Source organism: Coregonus lavaretus (genome assembly GCF_964263955.1).
Source record: "Coregonus lavaretus genome assembly, contig: HAP1_SCAFFOLD_285, whole genome shotgun sequence".
NCBI lineage: Eukaryota > Metazoa > Chordata > Actinopteri > Salmoniformes > Salmonidae > Coregonus > Coregonus lavaretus.
In genome coordinates, this window is record NW_028158101.1 from 37,386 (window position 1) to 58,972 (window position 21,587).

At 42.5% G+C, this 21,587-nt stretch overlaps 2 protein-coding genes across 2 annotated transcripts in view; one reads left to right on the top strand and one right to left on the bottom strand.

Moving 5' to 3' along the window:
* The window catches only part of LOC311124435 (oxysterol-binding protein-related protein 6-like), a gene marked incomplete at its 5' end in the record, with an annotated part of 41,087 nt that extends 36,566 nt beyond the window's left edge, over positions 1-4,521 (top strand). The window contains 2 exons of the mRNA XM_084198584.1: positions 3,561-3,683; positions 3,949-4,521. Coding sequence (XP_084054710.1) covers positions 3,561-3,683; positions 3,949-4,057 — 232 coding nt within the window. The remainder of the gene's footprint in view (positions 1-3,560; positions 3,684-3,948) is intronic.
* Positions 4,522-11,139: 6,618 nt separating this feature from the next.
* LOC311124437 (interferon-inducible double-stranded RNA-dependent protein kinase activator A homolog) lies at positions 11,140-20,538 on the bottom strand. Its single transcript, XM_084198585.1, has 8 exons — positions 20,369-20,538; positions 17,349-17,524; positions 17,109-17,190; positions 16,934-17,009; positions 13,667-13,784; positions 13,403-13,497; positions 13,122-13,284; positions 11,140-12,973 (listed from the first exon to the last, which is right to left on the bottom strand). Exons 1-8 carry the CDS (start codon positions 20,425-20,427, stop codon positions 12,816-12,818), a joined length of 927 nt encoding a protein of 308 aa, XP_084054711.1. The 5' UTR covers positions 20,428-20,538; the 3' UTR covers positions 11,140-12,815.
* Between the last annotated feature and the right edge of the window lie 1,049 nt (positions 20,539-21,587).

Below are 21,587 nucleotides of genomic sequence, written 5' to 3' on the forward strand. Positions count from 1 at the left end.
TTTCTCCACATTAGACACCTGGAGGAAGGAAGCGGTATTTGACTCATAGTGATGTTGTTTCTCTACATTAGACACCTGGAGGAAGGGAGCGGTATTTGACTCATAGTGATGTTGTTTCTCTACATTAGACACCTGGAGGAAGGGAGCGGTATTTGACTCCTAGTGATGTTTCTCTACATTAGACACCTGGAGGAAGGGAGCGGTATTTGACTCATAGTGATGTTTCTCTACATTAGACACCTGGAGGAAGGGAGCGGTATTTGACTCATAGTGATGTTGTTTCTCTACATTAGACACCTGGAGGAAGGGAGCGGTATTTGACTCCTAGTGATGTTTCTCTACATTAGACACCTGGAGGAAGGGAGCGGTATTTGAGTCATAGTGATGTTGTTTCTCTACATTAGACACCTGGAGGAAGGGAGCGGTATTTGACTCATAGTGATGTTGTTTCTCTACATTAGACACCTGGAGGAGGGGAGCGGTATTTGAGTCATAGTGATGTTTCTCCACATTAGACACCTGGAGGAAGGGAGCGGTATTTGACTCCTAGTGATGTTGTTTCTCCACATTAGACACCTGGAGGAAGGGAGCGGTATTTGACTCATAGTGATGTTTCTCTACATTAGACACCTGGAGGAAGGGAGCGGTATTTGAGTCATAGTGATGTTTCTCCACATTAGACACCTGGAGGAAGGGAGCGGTATTTGACTCCTAGTGTTGTTTCTCTACATTAGACACCTGGAGGAAGGGAGCGGTATTTGAGTCATAGTGATGTTTCTCCACATTAGACACCTGGAGGAAGGGAGCGGTATTTGACTCCTAGTGATGTTGTTTCTCCACATTAGACACCTGGAGGAAGGGAGCGGTATTTGAGTCATAGTGATGTTTCTCCACATTAGACACCTGGAGGAAGGGAGCGGTATTTGAGTCATAGTGATGTTTCTCCACATTAGACACCTGGAGGAAGGGAGCGGTATTTGAGTCATAGTGATGTTTCTCCACATTAGACACCTGGAGGAAGGGAGCGGTATTTGTGTCATAGTGATGTTTCTCCACATTAGACACCTGGAGGAAGGGAGCGGTATTTGAGTCATAGTGATGTTTCTCCACATTAGACACCTGGAGGAAGGGAGCGGTATTTGAGTCATAGTGATGTTTCTCCACATTAGACACCTGGAGGAAGGGAGCGGTATTTGACTCCTAGTGATGTTGTTTCTCCACATTAGACACCTGGAGGAAGGGAGCGGTATTTGACTCCTAGTGATGTTGTTTCTCCACATTAGACACCTGGAGGAAGGAAGCGGTATTTGAGTCATAGTGATGTTGTTTCTCTACATTAGACACCTGGAGGAAGGGAGCGGTATTTGAGTCATAGTGATGTTGTTTCTCCACATTAGACACCTGGAGGAAGGGAGCGGTATTTGAGTCATAGTGATGTTGTTTCTCTACATTAGACACCTGGAGGAAGGGAGCGGTATTTGAGTCATAGTGATGTTTCTCCACATTAGACACCTGGAGGAAGGGAGCGGTATTTGACTCCTAGTGATGTTGTTTCTCCACATTAGACACCTGGAGGAAGGGAGCGGTATTTGACTCCTAGTGATGTTTCTCCACATTAGACACCTGGAGGAAGGGAGCGGTATTTGAGTCATAGTGATGTTTCTCTACATTAGACACCTGGAGGAAGGAAGCGGTATTTGAGTCATAGTGATGTTGTTTCTCTACATTAGACACCTGGAGGAAGGGAGCGGTATTTGAGTCATAGTGATGTTGTTTCTCCACATTAGACACCTGGAGGAAGGGAGCGGTATTTGAGTCATAGTGATGTTTCTCCACATTAGACACCTGGAGGAAGGGAGCGGTATTTGAGTCATAGTGATGTTTCTCCACATTAGACACCTGGAGGAAGGGAGCGGTATTTGAGTCATAGTGATGTTTCTCCACATTAGACACCTGGAGGAAGGGAGCGGTATTTGTGTCATAGTGATGTTTCTCTACATTAGACACCTGGAGGAAGGAAGCGGTATTTGAGTCATAGTGATGTTGTTTCTCTACATTAGACACCTGGAGGAAGGGAGCGGTATTTGACTCCTAGTGATGTTGTTTCTCCACATTAGACACCTGGAGGAAGGGAGCGGTATTTGAGTCATAGTGATGTTTCTCCACATTAGACACCTGGAGGAAGGGAGCGGTATTTGAGTCATAGTGATGTTTCTCCACATTAGACACCTGGAGGAAGGGAGCGGTATTTGAGTCATAGTGATGTTTCTCCACATTAGACACCTGGAGGAAGGGAGCGGTATTTGTGTCATAGTGATGTTTCTCCACATTAGACACCTGGAGGAAGGGAGCGGTATTTGAGTCATAGTGATGTTGTTTCTCTACATTAGACACCTGGAGGAAGGGAGCGGTATTTGAGTCATAGTGATGTTTCTCCACATTAGACACCTGGAGGAAGGGAGCGGTATTTGAGTCATAGTGATGTTTCTCTTCATTAGACACCTGGAGGAAGGGAGCGGTATTTGAGTCATAGTGATGTTTCTCCACATTAGACACCTGGAGGAAGGAAGCGGTATTTGAGTCATAGTGATGTTGTTTCTCTACATTAGACACCTGGAGGAAGGGAGCGGTATTTGAGTCATAGTGATGTTGTTTCTCTACATTAGACACCTGGAGGAAGGGAGCGGTATTTGAGTCATAGTGATGTTGTTTCTCTACATTAGACACCTGGAGGAAGGGAGCGGTATTTGAGTCATAGTGATGTTGTTTCTCTACATTAGACACCTGGAGGAAGGGAGCGGTATTTGAGTCATAGTGATGTTTCTCCACATTAGACACCTGGAGGAAGGGAGCGGTATTTGACTCCTAGTGATGTTGTTTCTCCACATTAGACACCTGGAGGAAGGGAGCGGTATTTGACTCCTAGTGATGTTTCTCCACATTAGACACCTGGAGGAAGGAAGCGGTATTTGAGTCATAGTGATGTTGTTTCTCTACATTAGACACCTGGAGGAAGGGAGCGGTATTTGAGTCATAGTGATGTTGTTTCTCTACATTAGACACCTGGAGGAAGGGAGCGGTATTTGAGTCATAGTGATGTTTCTCCACATTAGACACCTGGAGGAAGGAAGCGGTATTTGAGTCATAGTGATGTTGTTTCTCTACATTAGACACCTGGAGGAAGGGAGCGGTATTTGAGTCATAGTGATGTTGTTTCTCTACATTAGACACCTGGAGGAAGGGAGCGGTATTTGAGTCATAGTGATGTTTCTCTACATTAGACACCTGGAGGAAGGGAGCGGTATTTGAGTCATAGTGATGTTGTTTCTCTACATTAGACACCTGGAGGAAGGGAGCGGTATTTGACTCCTAGTGATGTTGTTTCTCTACATTAGACACCTGGAGGAAGGAAGCGGTATTTGAGTCATAGTGATGTTTCTCCACATTAGACACCTGGAGGAAGGGAGCGGTATTTGAGTCATAGTGTTGTTTCTCCACATTAGACACCTGGAGGAAGGAAGCGGTATTTGAGTCATAGTGATGTTGTTTCTCTACATTAGACACCTGGAGGAGGGGAACGTGGAAATGGCGGCCTCAGAGAAGCAGCGTATCGAGGACCTGCAGCGCACCAGGAGGAAGTGGCAAGAGGAGAACGGCATCAAGCACGAGCCACGCTTCTTCAAGTGAGGAATGAGGGTCATTTACCAGGACATACTGTATTCCCCAGGCCAGCTTAGTGGGGGAAACAGGGGGTAGGTTGGGAAGGTCTCCCTTAGGCCAGCTTAGTGGGGCAAATGGGGTAGGTTGGGAAGGTCTCCCCAAGATGGATAGAAATACCTCTGACTTTTCATCTGTTACTTGTGTGGCTGAGTTGTGTCACTAATGATTATCCATTCCATTCATGACATTTAACTCCCTACCATTGATTGCCCGTCTCTTTTGTCCCAGGAAAGTGGTTGATGCCAATCAAAGGGAGCGCTGGGTAACTAACAACACCTACTGGGAGCTTCGCAAATCCCCCGGCTTCATCAACATGGAAAACCCTAACCTATGGTAGCATATGGATCGCTATGCACACCATATCATCATCGCTGACAGAGGCTTCTAACTATGCACAATAAGGTTTTCAAATGAGTGTCTCATTGACAAGATGACAGCGTGGAAGGGATACAAGAGCTGAGATGAGTTGATGACTTACCGTCGCCCTATTCAGCGCTGCAGCCGGCCAGTCACCCATCCAAGCGTCCTCTTGGATCCCCCTCATTGAGCTTGCTGCAGAGGCTGGGTTGTCAGGGCAACAATCTTACCACGTAGATCTATCCCAAGTCGTTTTGACTTCTGAGTTTGTCCTTGCCTTAAAGTCACCTATCTACACCACACATTTTAAAGCCTTTTAGTGAAACCCACTTGAGTTCTGAAAGCGGTTTGGATTAGACCTTTGGACTACGTACTACAGTATGTGTCCTGCATGTTTAGACTGCAGCTTTCATTGGCATATCCTAAATAGACTAAGATTTATTTAAAAAAAATTAAAAAATTAAAGTTGGATATTTTTGTAAAATATCTTCAACATCATAGAATTTAGTGAAAATGTAACTAATATACAATATTGGAAGATTGCTATTGTTTCTTTTTGAATTAGCTATTTGCATTAGTTAAATCTGTATCATAGCTGTATTCTCTATTGGGACACACATTTTTTTTTTTTAAGTTAAGAGATTCTCTGGTACTTTTGTATACTTTTAGCCAGTAGTTCTGAAAGTAGCGCTCACGAGCCAAAAGTGGGCCCTGAAAATTGCGTAGTACATTACATACGTGCAGATTTGTGCACCACATCATTGCTCTCGCTCTGCTGTGTGTGCATCATGTGCCTCTTGCTAGCTGTCACTCAAATGGCTGAAGCTCATTGGTTGAACTGAAATTTCTAGGGGGCTGGCCACGTGGGGGAAAATGTAGGGGAAAATGTAGGGGAAATGTTGCATCTCAGCTTCCTGAAAAACTGTCACTTTCAAACTTGGTATTTTGTGTCTAATTGAGGTAAGACCGTAATTCTGCTCATAGATTATGCATGTGTGAACTATACATTAGCCCCGTTTATACCTGCCACTTACATGCGTCCTTCGTCCTGATCTCGGGTCTCCCGAGTGGCGCAGTGGTCTAAGGCACTGCATCGCAGTGCTAGCTGTGCCACTAGAGATCCTGGTTCGTATCCAGGCTCTGTCGTAGCCGGCCGCGACCAGGAGACCCATGGGGCGGCCCACAATTGGCCCAGCGTCATCCAGGGTAGGGGAGGGAATGGCCGGCAGGGATGTAGCTCAGTTGGTAGAGCATGGCGTTTGCAACGCCAGGGTTGTGGGTTCGATTCCCACGGGGGGCCAGTATAAAAAATTATGTATGCACTCACTAACTATAAGTCGCTCTGGATAAGAGCGTCTGCTAAATGACTAAAATGTAAAAATGATCTGGTCCTGATCTTGCCAGTATACAATTGTAAGATCTGATCAAACTCAGTTCACAATGCGTCTTATATTAGTCTACACCTGTGTAAAGATGTGGCACAATCAGAATGAGGATAGGATCAGGACAAAGGGTGCATGTTATTACCAGGTATAAATGTGGCTAATGACACATCCAGCCCAAAGCGGGAGGTTTAAAAAAAAAAAAAAACATGTATTAGTCGCCAAAGTTCCTTTTTGACCCTTCATGCAGCACACCACCCTCGTCACTCACCACAACTGTTTAAGCTACAGACAATACTTCCTTGTAATTAACTTTTACATGTATAGACAATACTGCTTTCCCTTATTCAGCTCACACGCAAACTAGTTTTGATAGTTTAAGTAAAAAAAAAAAAAAAAGTATTCATATAATTTTAACGTTCTTTAATTTCCTATAATACAATTTATCTGCGTTGTTGTCTGAGTTTTATAGTGAGAGTGCTGAATCCTAGCCTGCAGTAGAACTAGAACCACATGCCGACATACACTACCGGTCAAAAGTTTTAGAACACCTACTCATTCAAGGGTTTTTCTTTATTTTTACTATTTTCTACATTGTAGACTAATAGTGAAGACATCAAAATTATGAAATAACACATATGGAATCATGTAGTAACCAAAAAAAGTGTTAAACAAATCAAAATATATTTTACATTTGAGATTCTTCAAATAGCCACCCTTTGCCTTGATGACAGCTTTGCCTGGAATGCTTTTCCAACAGTCTTGAAGGAGTTCCCACATATGCTGAGCACTTGTTGGTTGCTTTTCCTTCACTCTGCTGTCCGACTCATCCCAAACCATCTCAATTTTGGTTGAGGTCGGGGGGTTGTGGAGGCCAGGTCATCTGATGCAGCACTCCATCATTCTCCTTCTTGGTAAAATAGCCCTTACACAGCCTGGAGGTGTGTTGGGTCATTGTCCTGTTGAAAAACAAATTATAGTCCCACTAAGCCCAAACCAGATGGGATGGCATATCGCTGCAGAATGCTGTGGTAGCCATGCTAGTTAAGTGTGCCTTGAATTCTAAATAAATCACAGACAGTGTCACCAGCTACCCCCATTTATACAACTACACCAGACTGACTAGCTACCCCCATTTAGACAACTACACCAGACTGACAGACTAGCTACCCCCATTTATACAACTACACCAGACTGACTGACTAGCTACCCCCATTTATACAACTACACCAGACTGACTGACTAGCTACCCCCATTTATACAACTACACCAGATTGACTGACTAGCTACCCCCATTTATACAACTACACCAGACTGACTGACTAGCTACCCCCATTTATACAACTACACCAGACTGACTAGCTACCCCCATTTATACAACTACACCAGACTGACTGACTAGCTACCCCCATTTATACAACTACACCAGACTGACTGACTAGCTACCCCCATTTATACAACTACACCAGACTGACTGACTAGCTACCCCCATTTATACAACTACACCAGACTGACTGACTAGCTACCCCCATTTATACAACTACACCAGATTGACTGACTAGCTACCCCCATTTATACAACTACACCAGACTGACTGACTAGCTACCCCCATTTATACAACTACACCAGATTGACTGACTAGCTACCCCCATTTATACAACTACACCAGACTGACTGACCAGCTACCCCCATTTATACAACTACACCAGACTGACTGACTAGCTACCCCCATTTATACAACTACACCAGACTGACTAGCTACCCCCATTTATACAACTACACCAGACTGACTAGCTACCCCCATTTATACAACTACACCAGACTGACTGACTAGCTACCCCCATTTATACAACTACACCAGACTGACTGACTAGCTACCCCCATTTATACAACTACACCAGACTCACTAGCTACCCCATTTATACAACTATACCAGACTGACTGACTAGCTACCCCCATTTATACAACTACACCAGACTCACTAGCTACCCCATTTATACAACTATACCAGACTGACAGACTAGCTACCCCCATTTATACAACTACACCAGACTGACTAGCTACCCCCATTTATACAACTACATCAGACTGGCTAGCTACCCCCATTTATACAACTATACCAGACTGACTAGCTACCCCCATTTATACAACTATACCAGACTGACTAGCTACCCCCATTTATACAACTACACCAGACTGACTGACTAGCTACCCCCATTTATACAACTATACCAACTATACCCCCACTTATACAACTAGTGTATTATGAAACACTAGGGATACCTACTGTCAGTTCTTTAAAAATACTTAACATGAATTCATATGTATGTGGGAATCTGTTATGTAAAGAGGCCAAGGACTTGAGTTAGTCAAACATCAACTTCTCTTAAGTTCTTTTACAAAGTTCAGAACTTTTTTGCTTTTGCAAATCCTTTAACATGGCAAAAATGTTGATGTTAAAGCCAAAGACAAGCGTTTTAATTATAGAAACAGAAAGTCATTCTAGTTGTGGTTTTAATTATGTAGTTACAGATAAAGTTATGATATTTGAATATCCTTTAAACAATTGTCCAGTTACTAGAGTTTACTGCTATGATGTTGTCCTTAACCATGCACCAATACAATTTAAAAGGTTTAGCTTATTACTGCCAAACATATCAGCTTTAATGTATATTTGATGTCCCCCTGCCTTTGTCACTGTGTGTAGCAGTCAATACACAATGGTTCAATGTTAGATTACCACAGAATCTGTAAAAAAAAAAAAATATATATATATATATACATTATACATTTGGATTATATTGATTTGTTCTTTGTTTTGTCTAGTAAAGCCGGAAATTGAAACAGGGAAAGTGGTTCTACGTTAGAAATATGTAGAATGGAAACATTGAATTATAAAGTCTTAACTATTATTTAGTGTGTAATGTCCAATACTGCAGATTAGACAGAAAAACAATAGACATGACCACAGTATCATATTGTAGCCATGTATTCAGAAATCAATGGTTTGTCAGCGTCAATTTCACTTGCTGTGCCTTAATACATTTTATTAACACCTCGCACACAACATTGATAAGAAATCCCATACAAGTCAGATAAGGAAACCATTTAAAATCCAATCAACCAACTTTCCCCACAGAGTACGGTTCCCAACATTTGTATTATGTTACTAAATAATGACAGTCAAGGAATAGGAAGTGTTCTGAATGTGTCGCAATTCACCACGGGAGGGAATGTGTTATCTGAAATCTTGTTAAGATGTTTAGGCAGGAACAACGAGAGAATGTGTTCACACTCAATTGACATTTCCCATAAATAATCTCGAAATTCTTATTTTCTGTGCAGTCAACCATTTGTGATCACTGTTATTGTCAGTATCATATTGTCAGCCCAGTACACTACTGCAGTCCACTACATGTACATATGACTATCTCCTCTTTTGGATTGGACTGATGCAAAGACTTTACTATCAACTTCAACATAAGACTTAAATTCATCAGGGTATTTGAGGAGGATGATGTACTCTGTGATGTTCTACATGAATACGTTGTTTTCAGACAGAGACCTTGTAGAAAATAACCAAGACTTGTTTAATCAGAGCAGAACAATGAATCCTCCTGAGGAGTTAATCGGTTACAACGTTTTATGTATCTGCGTGTTTAAATGACATAGCCTGCCAATGAATGTTGCAAATGCCTTTATGAAAGATTTTATTTTCCTCAATTGGGCTTTTTATTTTAGTTTCGAACTGACATGTAACACTACACACTGTCAGCGGAGTTCTTTAAATCCATTTTCTAATGGGTACCTTCTAAAGTGCAATTGTCTAAGTACATATCTTTCCATAAACACTGTTCACTGCTGCTACATAGTGCTCGTTCTAATACAAATAAATACAACCGAGGAGTCTGTCACACACTGTGCTGCCTTGTGTTGATCCTCCAAACCCAGCCAAGCATTAGAGGTTAGTGTAGTAGTTTCAGCCAAGCATTACTGAGGTTGGTGTAGTAGTTTCAGCCAAGCATTACTGAGGTCGGTGTAGTAGTTTCAGCCAAGCATTACTGAGGTCGGTGTAGTAGTTTCAGCCAAGCATTACTGAGGTTAGTGTAGTAGTTTCAGCCAAGCATTACTGAGGTTGGTGTAGTAGTTTCAGCCAAGCATTACTGAGGTCGATGTAGTAGTTTCAGCCAAGCATTACTGAGGTTAGTGTAGTAGTTTCAGCCAAGCATTACTGAGGTCGGGTGTAGTAGTTTCAGCCAAGCATTACTGAGGTCGGTGTAGTAGTTTCAGCCAAGCATTACTGAGGTCGGTGTAGTAGTTTCAGCCAAGCATTACTGAGGTCGGTGTAGTAGTTTCAGCCAAGCATTACTGAGGTCGGTGTAGTAGTTTCAGCCAAGCATTACTGAGGTCGGTGTAGTAGTTTCAGCCAAGCATTACTGAGGTCGGTGTAGTAGTTTCAGCCAAGCATTACTGAGGTCGGTGTAGTAGTTTCAGCCAAGCATTACTGAGGTCGGTGTAGTAGTTTCAGCCAAGCATTACTGAGGTCGGTGTAGTAGTTTCAGCCAAGCATTACTGAGGTCGGTGTAGTAGTTTCAGCCAAGCATTACTGAGGTCGGTGTAGTAGTTTCAGCCAAGCATTACTGAGGTCGGTGTAGTAGTTTCAGCCAAGCATTACTGAGGTCGGTGTAGTAGTTTCAGCCAAGCATTACTGAGGTCGGTGTAGTAGTTTCAGCCAAGTATTACTGAGGTCGGTGTAGTAGTTTCAGCCAAGCATTACTGAGGTCGGTGTAGTAGTTTCAGCCAAGCATTACTGAGGTCGGTGTAGTAGTTTCAGCCAAGCATTACTGAGGTCGGTGTAGTAGTTTCAGCCAAGCATTACTGAGGTCGGTGTAGTAGTTTCAGCCAAGCATTACTGAGGTCGGTGTAGTAGTTTCAGCCAAGCATTACTGAGGTCGGGTGTAGTAGTTTCAGCCAAGCATTACTGAGGTCGGTGTAGTAGTTTCAGCCAAGCATTACTGAGGTCGGTGTAGTAGTTTCAGCCAAGCATTACTGAGGTCGGTGTAGTAGTTTCAGCCAAGCATTACTGAGGTCGGTGTAGTAGTTTCAGCCAAGCATTACTGAGGTCGGTGTAGTAGTTTCAGCCAAGCATTACTGAGGTCGGTGTAGTAGTTTCAGCCAAGCATTACTGAGGTCGGTGTAGTAGTTTCAGCCAAGCATTACTGAGGTCGGTGTAGTAGTTTCAGCCAAGCATTACTGAGGTCGGTGTAGTAGTTTCATGTTAAGTACCTAACAGAATAGTCATTGTAATAACCCCATCGTACTCTTGAGTCTCCTGCACAGTAGATGGCAGTAATGGACTGTGTTGGCCTTTACTCAAAAACAAGTGAAGGAATTCTTGCACCGGATCGCATTAATATTTTGTGGGCTATTTGGGGGTTTTCGTCAGTGCTGCTGCTGCCATGTTGACCCAGACCAAGAGACTATAGAGAGGACTGAATTACTACAGTCACAGGAACCAAAATAAAGAGTTCATGTTCACTCCCCTACAATCAGGTTACTGTCTATGTAGGACAGTCTACAGCAGTGGTTCAAATCGGAGGTAAAACATTCAAATCGGAGGTAAAACATTTTTGGGGACATTTTTCATGAATGTTAAAAAAGGGACAATAAACTTAGGATGAGGCTAATGTCGAGTAGATTTATTGAACATGTCTGTCCCACTTCACATCTAATAATTGTGTATTAATATGTTCAGGTACACAGCACACGCTTGGGATGAGTCCACCAAAACATTACAATACACACCTTGTTAAAGGAAACCAAAATGTGATTAAACCGCCCAATCTAGGCTTTGTGACAGAAACTCAGGACAAGGTGGAATCTGGTTGTAAAAATCATCCGATCATTAGCAGTAGTAGACCCATAACAACATTTCACTGCACTCAGTGTGAAGGCCAGCACAGACACAAACTCAAAGCCTTCAAACACACATATACACAGCAGCATGACTTCATACACAGCTGACATAACTAGGCTACATTACAGGTAGACTGAGCAAGATGACATCACCAATCACAACAGGGCGATTACCTTCTTAGTCATCAACATCAAAGCTACCAAGATTGCAATTATTGGCTCTTTGTAGCATGAAGAGACAATCATGGCAGTCTTGGTCTTGAAGTCTAAATCAGGAGTGTCCCGATGTTTCTGAGTATGCCATCTTGCTACCATTAACTTACAAAATATACATGTTTTCATAATCTAGACATGTAGTTTTCTATCCTGTCATATAATGTGAGCACAATTCAAGCTAAATAACATTTTCTAATTGGAGCAGTTTTTGTTTCGACACTAAACTAAAACCTGCTGTTGGTCTTGTTTTCTTTTAATACATGTGGTAGTTACACAAAACAAGAGTCCTCTGTATGACGGAATAAAATGCAATATCAAAGAAACAGTAATATAATGGTGTTAACCAATGCTCAAAAACTTTACTCAAATCAAACTAAAAGTTATAATGGACTGTTATTAATATACGCTATGGAAAAGGAAATACTGCAATGGAAAAGTATTTCACAGTAATGTAATTAAATCTTGACTTGGCAAAGATAAATGATAACCAATTAAATAAAGCAGATATCATTTAGTACATCAAACAGAATACCAATGTGTAATGAATATTTTGTTTGTTACTCAATTTATCCAACTGACCTTTGTCAATCTGCTTCATTATTTTGAAAATATCCCTGTGTGAAAAATGAGGGGCAGACTTACGTTAATATGTGATTAAATTAATTGATTCATTTTTTATCATAGGCTTATGACTAAACTAGTCCAAACGAGTTTCCTCTCACTAATTTTGTTCAGTGCAAATAGTTTTACATTTATCATTCAATACACGATTGCGTGTCCTCACAGTGGCTTTTGAAAAACAAGGACAATGGGATAGGATGGAGACTGTTTTCGACATGTCAACATTTTGGCAGCAAGGCCTTTCTCAAGACTAGTGTCCATTCCCTTGTCCTTGTTTTTCTATAGTACATAAACTCCACAGGATTAGCTTTCACTGTCTAGCGCTGCTCTTTCCTTTTCTTAAAGAAACTTAAAAATGGCTGACAGACACCACAGGTGATGAACGGTGTTGACTGTCACAAAAAAAACAAAAAAAATGGATTGATTTGTCTGAATGTCATGATTTCTATTAATACTGCCTTCAATATTAACCAATTCCACACAAAGTGAACACTGGGGTAAGGAGTGAAAACATAAAATGGTAGATGTAGGATAGCTTCAGTTGTGATTAAATAGGTTTTTCCTCAATTCCTTAAAACATCTGTGACGTTTAACTACGATCGTTCATTTGATGGAAGCCATGATCTTGATGTACTGGAGAGCGCTGTGTGCGGCGTCGTTGTGTGCGTTGCCGCAGGAGATGCCCGTGCCGTGGCATACGGTGACGGGTGACGTGGACAGCTCTGCCAGGCACTGGTACTGCCCGTTCACTGTCAGCTCATCTGCCAAGCGAACCACAGACACACTACACTGTACAATACACCTGGGAATAGGCCCGTTGAGCCATTCTTGAAAAACAGACAAAGTTCACATCTATGAGAGTTATGGTGATTTCACGGTCAGTAAAAGGAAGAGATGAACTCTACTCACCGATGTCAAAGTATGTGACTTCAAAGCCCTGCTCTTGGGATAGCTCCAGCATCATCTGGATGTAGTCTGTGTTGGGAATACTGAGTGGGTTCCTTCTCAGGAGAGACATCTTCTCTGCTGAGGAGTTACGCAAGTTCTCCAATCGGACACCGGGCTTTGGGATCTGGAATGAGTTGGTCAAAGAATACACATTACATTCATTCTAGATGACAAAATGTACCTAAATATGTTTTTATCATTCTTTGTGAAGAGGCCAAATAGAGAGGAAATATTCTACATACCCATGTGATTTCAGGACAGCCAGACACATTTTGAAGTTTTGCCAACATCTTCTCCGCAGCTGTCCTTTTAGCCACCTTCTTGGAATTTCCCGTTGCTATCGGTTACATGTGGATGACATACAGCACTATGAATGACTAAAATGAACACTTCCGAAAGTAGAATGTGTTTAAATAATCCACCAATCCAAAAAAAAAACACAACTAATATGTTATTTCAATGCAATGATAAAACATTTAGAAAGAATAACAGTGGAATCACCATACCAGTCTCTGTGAGCGACTCCATTCTGCAGGTCACAGTGAACTCTCTCTTGTGAGGTGGGCCTGCCTCTGTGAAAACAGTGTATTCAGGGAGGCGCCATCCCCGCTGCAGGGCCAGCTCCTTTGTGGAGGAATCCATATTAGCAAAGAGGTGAAAACAAACTTGCAAAAGTATTCACCCCCCTTGGCATTTTTCCTATTTTGTTGCCTTACAACCTGGAATTAAAATTGATTTTGGGGGGTTTTGAATCATTTGATTTACACAACATGCCTACCACTTTGAAGATGCAAGAAGAATGTTTTTGTGAAACAAACAAGAAATAAGACAAAAAAACAGAACTTGATCGTGCATAACTATTCACCCCCCCCCCAAAGTCAATACTTTGTAGAGCCACCTTTTGCAGCAATTACAGCTGCAAGTCTCTTGGGGTATGTCTCTATAAGCTTGGCACATCTAGCCACTGGGATTTTTGCCCATTCTTCAAGGCAAAACTGCTCCAGCTCATTCAAGTTGGATAGGTTCCGCTGGTGTACAGCAATCTTTAAGTCATACCACATTCTCAATTGGATTGAGGTCTGGGCTTTGACTAGGCCATTCCAAGACATTTAAATGTTTCCCCTTAAACCACTTGAGTGTCGCTTTAGCAGTATGCTTAGGGTCATTGTCCTGCTGGTCCCAGTCTCAAATCTCTGGAAGGCTGAAACAGGTTTCCCTCAAGAATTTTCCTGTATTTAGCGCCATCCATCATTCCTTCAATTCTGACCAGTTTCCCAGTCCCTGCCGATGAAAAACATCTCCACAGCATGATGCTGCCACCACCATGCTTCACTGTGGGGATGGTGTTCTTGGAGTGATGAAAGATGTTGGGTTTGCGCCAGACATACCGTTTTCCTTGATGGCCAAAAAGTACCTTCTTCCATATGTTTGGGGAGTTTCCCACATGCCTTTTGGCGAACACCAAACGTGTTTGCTTATTTTTTTCTTTAAGCAATGGCTTTTTTCTGGCCACTCTTCCGTAAAGCCCAGCTCTGTGGAGTGTACGGCTTAAAGTTGTCATATGGACAGATACTCTAATCTCCGCTGTGGAGCTTTGCAGCTCCTTCAGGGTTATCTTTGGTCTCTTTGTTGCCTCTCTAATTAATGCCCTCCTTATCTGGTCCGTGAGTTTTGGTGGGCGGACTTCTCTTGGCAGGTTTGTTGTGGTGCCATATTCATTCCATTTTTTAATAATGGATTTAATGGTGCTCCGTGGGATGTTCAAAGTTTCTGATATTTTTTTATAACCCAACCCTGATCTGTACTTCACAACCTTGTCCCTGACCTGTTTGGAGAGCTCCTTGGTCTTCATGGTGCCGCTTGCTTGATGGTGCCCCTTGCTTAGTGGTGTTGCAGACTCTGGGGCCTTTCAGAACAGGTGTGTATATATACTGAGATTATGTGACAGATCATGTGAGAATGCTATTCATTGACTACAGCTCAGCATTCAACACCATAGTGCCCTCTAAGCTCATCACTAAGCTAAGGATCCTGGGACTAAACACCTCCCTCTGCAACTGGATCCTGGACTTCCTGACGGGCCGCCCCCAGGTGGTAAGGGTAGGTAACAACACATCTGCCACACTGATCCTCAACACGGGGGCCCCTCAGGGGTGCGTTCTCAGTCCCCTCCTGTACTCTCTGTTCACCCATGACTGCATGGCCAGGCACGACTCCAACACCATCATTAAGTTTGCCGACGACACAACAGTGGTAGGCCTGATCACCGACAACGATGAGACAGCCTATAGGGAGGAGGTCAGAGATCTGGCCGTGTGGTGCCAGGACAACAACCTCTCCCTCAACGTGACCAAGACAAAGGAGATGATTGTGGACTACAGGAAAAAAAAGAGGACTGAGCACGCCCCCATTCTCATCGACGGGGCTGTAGTGGAACAGGTTGAGAGCTTCAAGTTCCTTGGTGTCCACATCACCAACGAACTATCATGGTCCAAACACACCAAGACAGTCGTGAAGAGGGCACGACAAAGCCTATTCCCCCTCAGGAGACTAAAAAGATTTGGCATGGGTCCTCAGATCCTCAAAAAATTCTACAGCTGCACCATCGAGAGCATCCTGACTGGTTGCATCACCGCCTGGTATGGCAACTGCTTGGCCTCTGACCGCAAGGCACTACAGAGGGTAGTGCGTACGGCCCAGTACATCACTGGGGCAAAACTCCCTGCCATCCAGGACCTCTATACCAGGCGGTGTCAGAGGAAGGCCCTCAAAATTGTCAAAGACTCCAGCCACCCTAGTCATAGACTGTTCTCTCTGCTACCGCACGGCAAGCGGTACCGGAGTGCCAAGTCTAGGTCCAAAAGACTTCTCAACAGCTTCTACCCCCAAGCCATAAGACTCCTGAACAGCTAATCATGGCTACCCGGACTATTTGCACTGCCCCCCCACCCCATCCTTTTTACGCTGCTGCTACTCTGTTAAGTAAGTATTTATGCATAGTCACTTTAACTTTACCCACATGTACATATTACCTCAACTACCTCAACTAGCCGGTGCCCCCGCACATTGACTCTGCAACGGTACCCCCCTGTATATATAGCCTCCCTACTGTCACTTTATTTTACTGTATATATAGCCTCCCTACTGTCACTTTATTTTACTTCTGCTCTTTTTTTCTCAACACTTTTTTTGTTGTTGTTTTATTCTTACTTTTTTTGTTTAAAATAAATGCACTGTTGGTTAAGGGCTGTAAGTAAGCATTTCACTGTAATGTCTGCACCTGTTGTATTCGGCGCATGTGACCAATAAAATTTGATTTGATTTGATTTGATGTGACACTTAGATTGCACACAGGTGGACTTTATTTAACTAATTATGTGACTTCTGAAGGTTATTGGTTGCACCAGATCTTATTTAGGGGCTTCATAGCAAAGGGGGTGAATACATATGCACGCACCACTTTTCCGTTATTTTTTATATATATATATTTTTTTAACAATATTTCACTTCACCAATTTGGACTATTTTGTGTATGTCCATTACATGAAATCCAAATAAAAATCCATTTAAATTACAGGTTGTAATGCAACAAAATAGGAAAAACGCCAAGGGGGATGAATACTTTTGCAAGGCACTGTATTCATAACCATAAGGACTATTTTTCTTCTGTTCCCCTGACGGTGCTCAATGACAACAGAAATGTGTTACTACGACTACAGTCCTGCAACAATACACAGCCCTATTCTCTTACAACAGGCCAATAACAAAGACACCTGCAGTTTCCCCACTGAGTTGGGTTGGTCGTTGGGCTCTTCTGGGATGCCGTTACTTTCCTTCTTTAAGTGAAGGCTGCAGTGGGGGGAAATCAGATGTAAAAAGTTAACAATGTTACTGGCTGTAATGGTTGCAAATGCTACTTGTTGGCAGATATTGTCCATGTTAACTCACAGTGTTCCAGTGTCTATTTCCAGAAGGTTCAGGACAGACTCAGCGGCCTGGTGTTTGGCAGCTTTTTTACTGGACCCTTGACCTGGGATACAACAACAGAATTACATCATATTGAGGATGAGGCAAACATGAATATAACTTTGAAGTCCATGTTGTTTATACAAGCCCCCCCTAATTCTCTAGCTAAGTAGAGTGTAATGTACATAGCTAGCTATCTACGTTGCAAGATGACTCACTCACCTGTGCAGGACATATCTCCTATTGTAACGTTGAAGATGAAGCTGGGTTGGTGCGCCTCCCCTTCAGCCTTTTCCATCACGTACACGGGAGGGTTTCCAATTTTGGTTCCGTATTCATGTAGAACTTGTATGGGTGTTTTACCAGGGCACGGTGCCTGTGGTTGTTGAATACTCAAGCTGCGTAAAAAGCATGATGAACAGTCATTAGTGTCACTGCATTGGATTCAATGGTATAGCTGTGTTTGTTGTATTATTTAGCAACCAATGACAGTCCAAGTTGTGAGAAGTACAGTACGTATAGCTAATTGGGCATTGCTAATAACAATTATACCCAGGTAGCTATCTAGGGTTAGCGTGCTAGCTAACGTCGAACATCAAATGGATGTAGCTAGCTGGTAGCATGACAGACCTCTTGTTATATATTATTGACAACCAATGACAGTCCCAAGTTGTGAGAAGTACAGTACAGCTAGCTAATTGGGCATTGCTAATAATTATAGCCTTCAAACTACCGCTCCAACAGATCCATGGAAGAAGCAATTTACATCGCTATTCACACGGCCCTAACACATCTGGGCCCGGTTTCCTGTTGGCGAGGGAACTTAGGCTTTGGTGTGTTTTAACAATGCATCTTTCCTACAACGGCCGAAAATGTAACATACATGAGTAAAAGTAAAGATACCTTAATAGAAAATGACTCAAGTAAAAGTCGCCCAGTAAAATACTACTTGAGTAAAAGTCTAAAAGTATTTGGTTTTAAATATACTTAAGTATCAAAAGTAAAAAGTATAAATCATTTCAAATGTCTTATATTAAGCGAACCACGGTTAGCCAGAGGCACAATCCAACAGAGACATAATTGACAAACAAAGCATGTGTGTTTAGTGAGTCCACCAGATCAGAGGCAGTAGGGATGACCAGGGATGTTCTCTTGATAAGTGCGTGAATTTGACCATTTTCTTGTCCTGCTAAGCATTGAAAATGTAACGAGTACTTTTGGGTGTCAGGGAAAATGTATGGAGTAAAAAGTACATTATTTTCTTTAGGAATGTAGTGAAGTAAAAGTTGTCAAAAATAGAAATATTAAAGTAAAGTAGAGATACCAAAAAAACTACTTAAGTTGTACTTAAGTATTTTTACTTAAGTACTTTACACCACTGCACAATACTGACTACGTTTCAGCACCTAGAGAGATATTACCACCTACAGCTGCAAATATTGAAGTGGCTTATTCTAATGCTTACCCAATACAAAATCACAGATTTGGCACATCATTGCGCACATGTTAGGCTACACGTCATGAAATATATTGAGACAAAGTACTGACAGTAGCCTACAAGTAGCAAAATAGAACTCAATTGATTGAACATTAAATGTATTTCAATATGATTGAAATAGGCCTATAGCCTACTGTTTACATTTTTATGCAGTCATCTCGGTTTTCATTTGAAGCATATTTTTAAACGTTGCTTGTTTGTATCAGTTGCAAAGACATTGGCAACTTTCTTTGTAGTCAACTTTGTTCTGAAAATATCGGCATCACTGAGAGACAGATAAACCAGTGGTTCTATGTTTAGCGGAGATCTTCTGTGTATAAGTGACGTAGGAGGGCAAAAAAAAACATCAAACGACGCACTTAGCTGTTCTACAAGTGGTCTGAGACAGGCGTTAGATTACGAGCCTTTTCAAGTACAACGTTAATAACGATGGTTTTGGGAAAAAACTCAGATTTAACGATGCTCATATGAAGGTTCTAACGAAGAACTTAACCTTAAGATGCTTTTGGGAAACAGGGCCCTGGACAAGAGGTACACCTATGTGAGAATGCTGTTCATTGACTACAGTTCAGTATTGAACACTATTGTTCCCTCCAAGCTCCTCACCAGGATCAGAGCCCTGGGTCTTGGCACTACCCTCTGCAACTGGATCCTGGACTTCCTGACGGGCAGACCACAGGATGGGAGAATTGACAACACCACCTCCTCCACACTAGTGCTTAACACAAAGTTTGCTGACGACACCACCACGGTTGTTGTCAGGCCTATGACGAGTCAGCCTATAGGGAGGCGGTAAGTGAATTGGCATTGTGGTGCCAGGACAACAACCTCTCCCTCAACATCAGCAAAGCAATGTAGTTGATTGTGGACTTCAGGAGGCAGATGGAACACGCCCAGATACACATCAACGGGACTGCAGTGGAAACTCAGCAGTTTTAAGTTCCTCGGTGTCTGAAGAAATTCGGCATGTCACCCCGGGTCCTCTCCAAATACTACTGCAGCATCATCGAGAGCGTCCTGACCGGTTGCATTACGACGGCAAGGCCCTCCAGCGGCGGGTGAACACGGCCCAGTACATCACTGGAGCCGTGTTCCCACCCCATCCAGGACATCTACCAGAAACGGTGCCTGAGTAAGTCCCGCTTCACCATCAAGGACCCCACACACACGAGCTGTTCTCTCCCTTAACGTCAGGTAGACGGTATCGGAGCATGAGGTCTGATAAGAACAGGCTCAGAGACCCTTTATATCTACAAGCCATCAGACTGCTCTACACTTGAACTGGACTGACACCTGCACTTACTCTCCGCACATTAGCACACATGCACTCACTCACATATAGGCATTCATGCTACACACACATCGCAACTGCTGCTATCAGACTCTTTACTTACAACTGCTAATACTGCACAATTTAAACACTTGCCCCCAATCCCCCCTTTCTCTGATACATGTCTAAATACTGTCCTATAACCCCCCGTATATGGGGTAAAATGTGTATTCTATTCTACTGCGCCATTTACTTTCGTATTCTATAGTTATTTCTTATTGTTGTTGCATTGTCGAGAAGGAACCTGCAAGTAAGCATTTCCTTGGACGGTGTATAACATGTTTAGGATACGACTAATAACGTTTAACTTGACAATAATGCAAACTAAAGCTAGCTGACTAGCTAGCCAAGTAAAGAGCATCAAATGGATGGAAACCAAACCGACGTAGCTAGCTAGCTGGTAGCATGACAGACCTCGTGTTGTTATTGTGCGTTGTCCTTATTAGTGTAGGTTGAAATCCGTCTTGAGACATGGCTAACAATAACTAGTTAAGAATTTTCTTGGGTATACTGTTGCGCAAATATAATTGGTGTGCTGCAAAACAGGCGAATTTGGCTAGCTAGGGGGGAGTTGCCGATTTCAACTGGCGTCTTGTCAGCAACACTAACCAATCACTTACCTGTCACGGAATTTAGGAATCTTTCTAAATAAAAGTCTCACATAATAGTAAAAAAGCGTCAACTTGTATTATTAATTCATATATGACAAATAATTGTCTAAATATGAACAATTATTCATATTTAAATGACATTTGCATTACACTGGGGTTTTAAAACATGTTCCAAGGTCAAATAAAGAATAACACAATCAAAAACAAGTGAAGGAATTCTTGTACAGGATTGCTAGAATTTGTTGTGGGCTATTTACACAGAACAAAAATATAAACGCAATATGCAACAATTTCAAAGATTTTACTGAGTTAGTTCATATATGGAAATCAGTCAATTTAAATAAATTCATTAGGCTCTAATCTATGGATTTCACATGACTGGGAATACAGATATGCATCTGTTGGTCAGGGGCCTGGATCATAAAACCAGTCAGTATCTGGTGTGACCACCATTTGCCTCATGCACCGTGACACATCTCCTTCACATAGAGTTGATCAGGCTGTTGATTGTGGCCTGTGGAATGTTGTCCTACACCTCTTCAATGGCTGTGCGAAGTTGCTGGATATTGGCGGGAACTGGAACACGCTGTCGTAAACTTCAATCCAGAGCATCCCAAACATGCTCAATGGGTGACATATCTGGTGAGTATGCAGGCCATGGAAGAACTGGGACATTTTCAGCTTCCAGGAATTGTGTACAGATCATGCTGAAACATGAGGTGATGGCGGCGGATGAATGGCAAGACAATGGGCCTCAGGATCTCATCACGGTATCTCTGTGCATTCAAATTGCCATCGATAAAATGAAATTGTGTTCGTTGTCTGTAGCTTATACCTGCCCATACCATAACCTCACCGCTACCATGGTGCACTCTGTTCACAACATTGACATCGGCACAAACCGCTCGTCCACACAACGCCATACATGCTATGCAGTCTGCTATCTGCCCGGTACAGTTGAAACCGGGATTAATCTGTGAAGAGTACACTTCTCCAGCTTGCCAGTGGCCATGGAAGGTGAG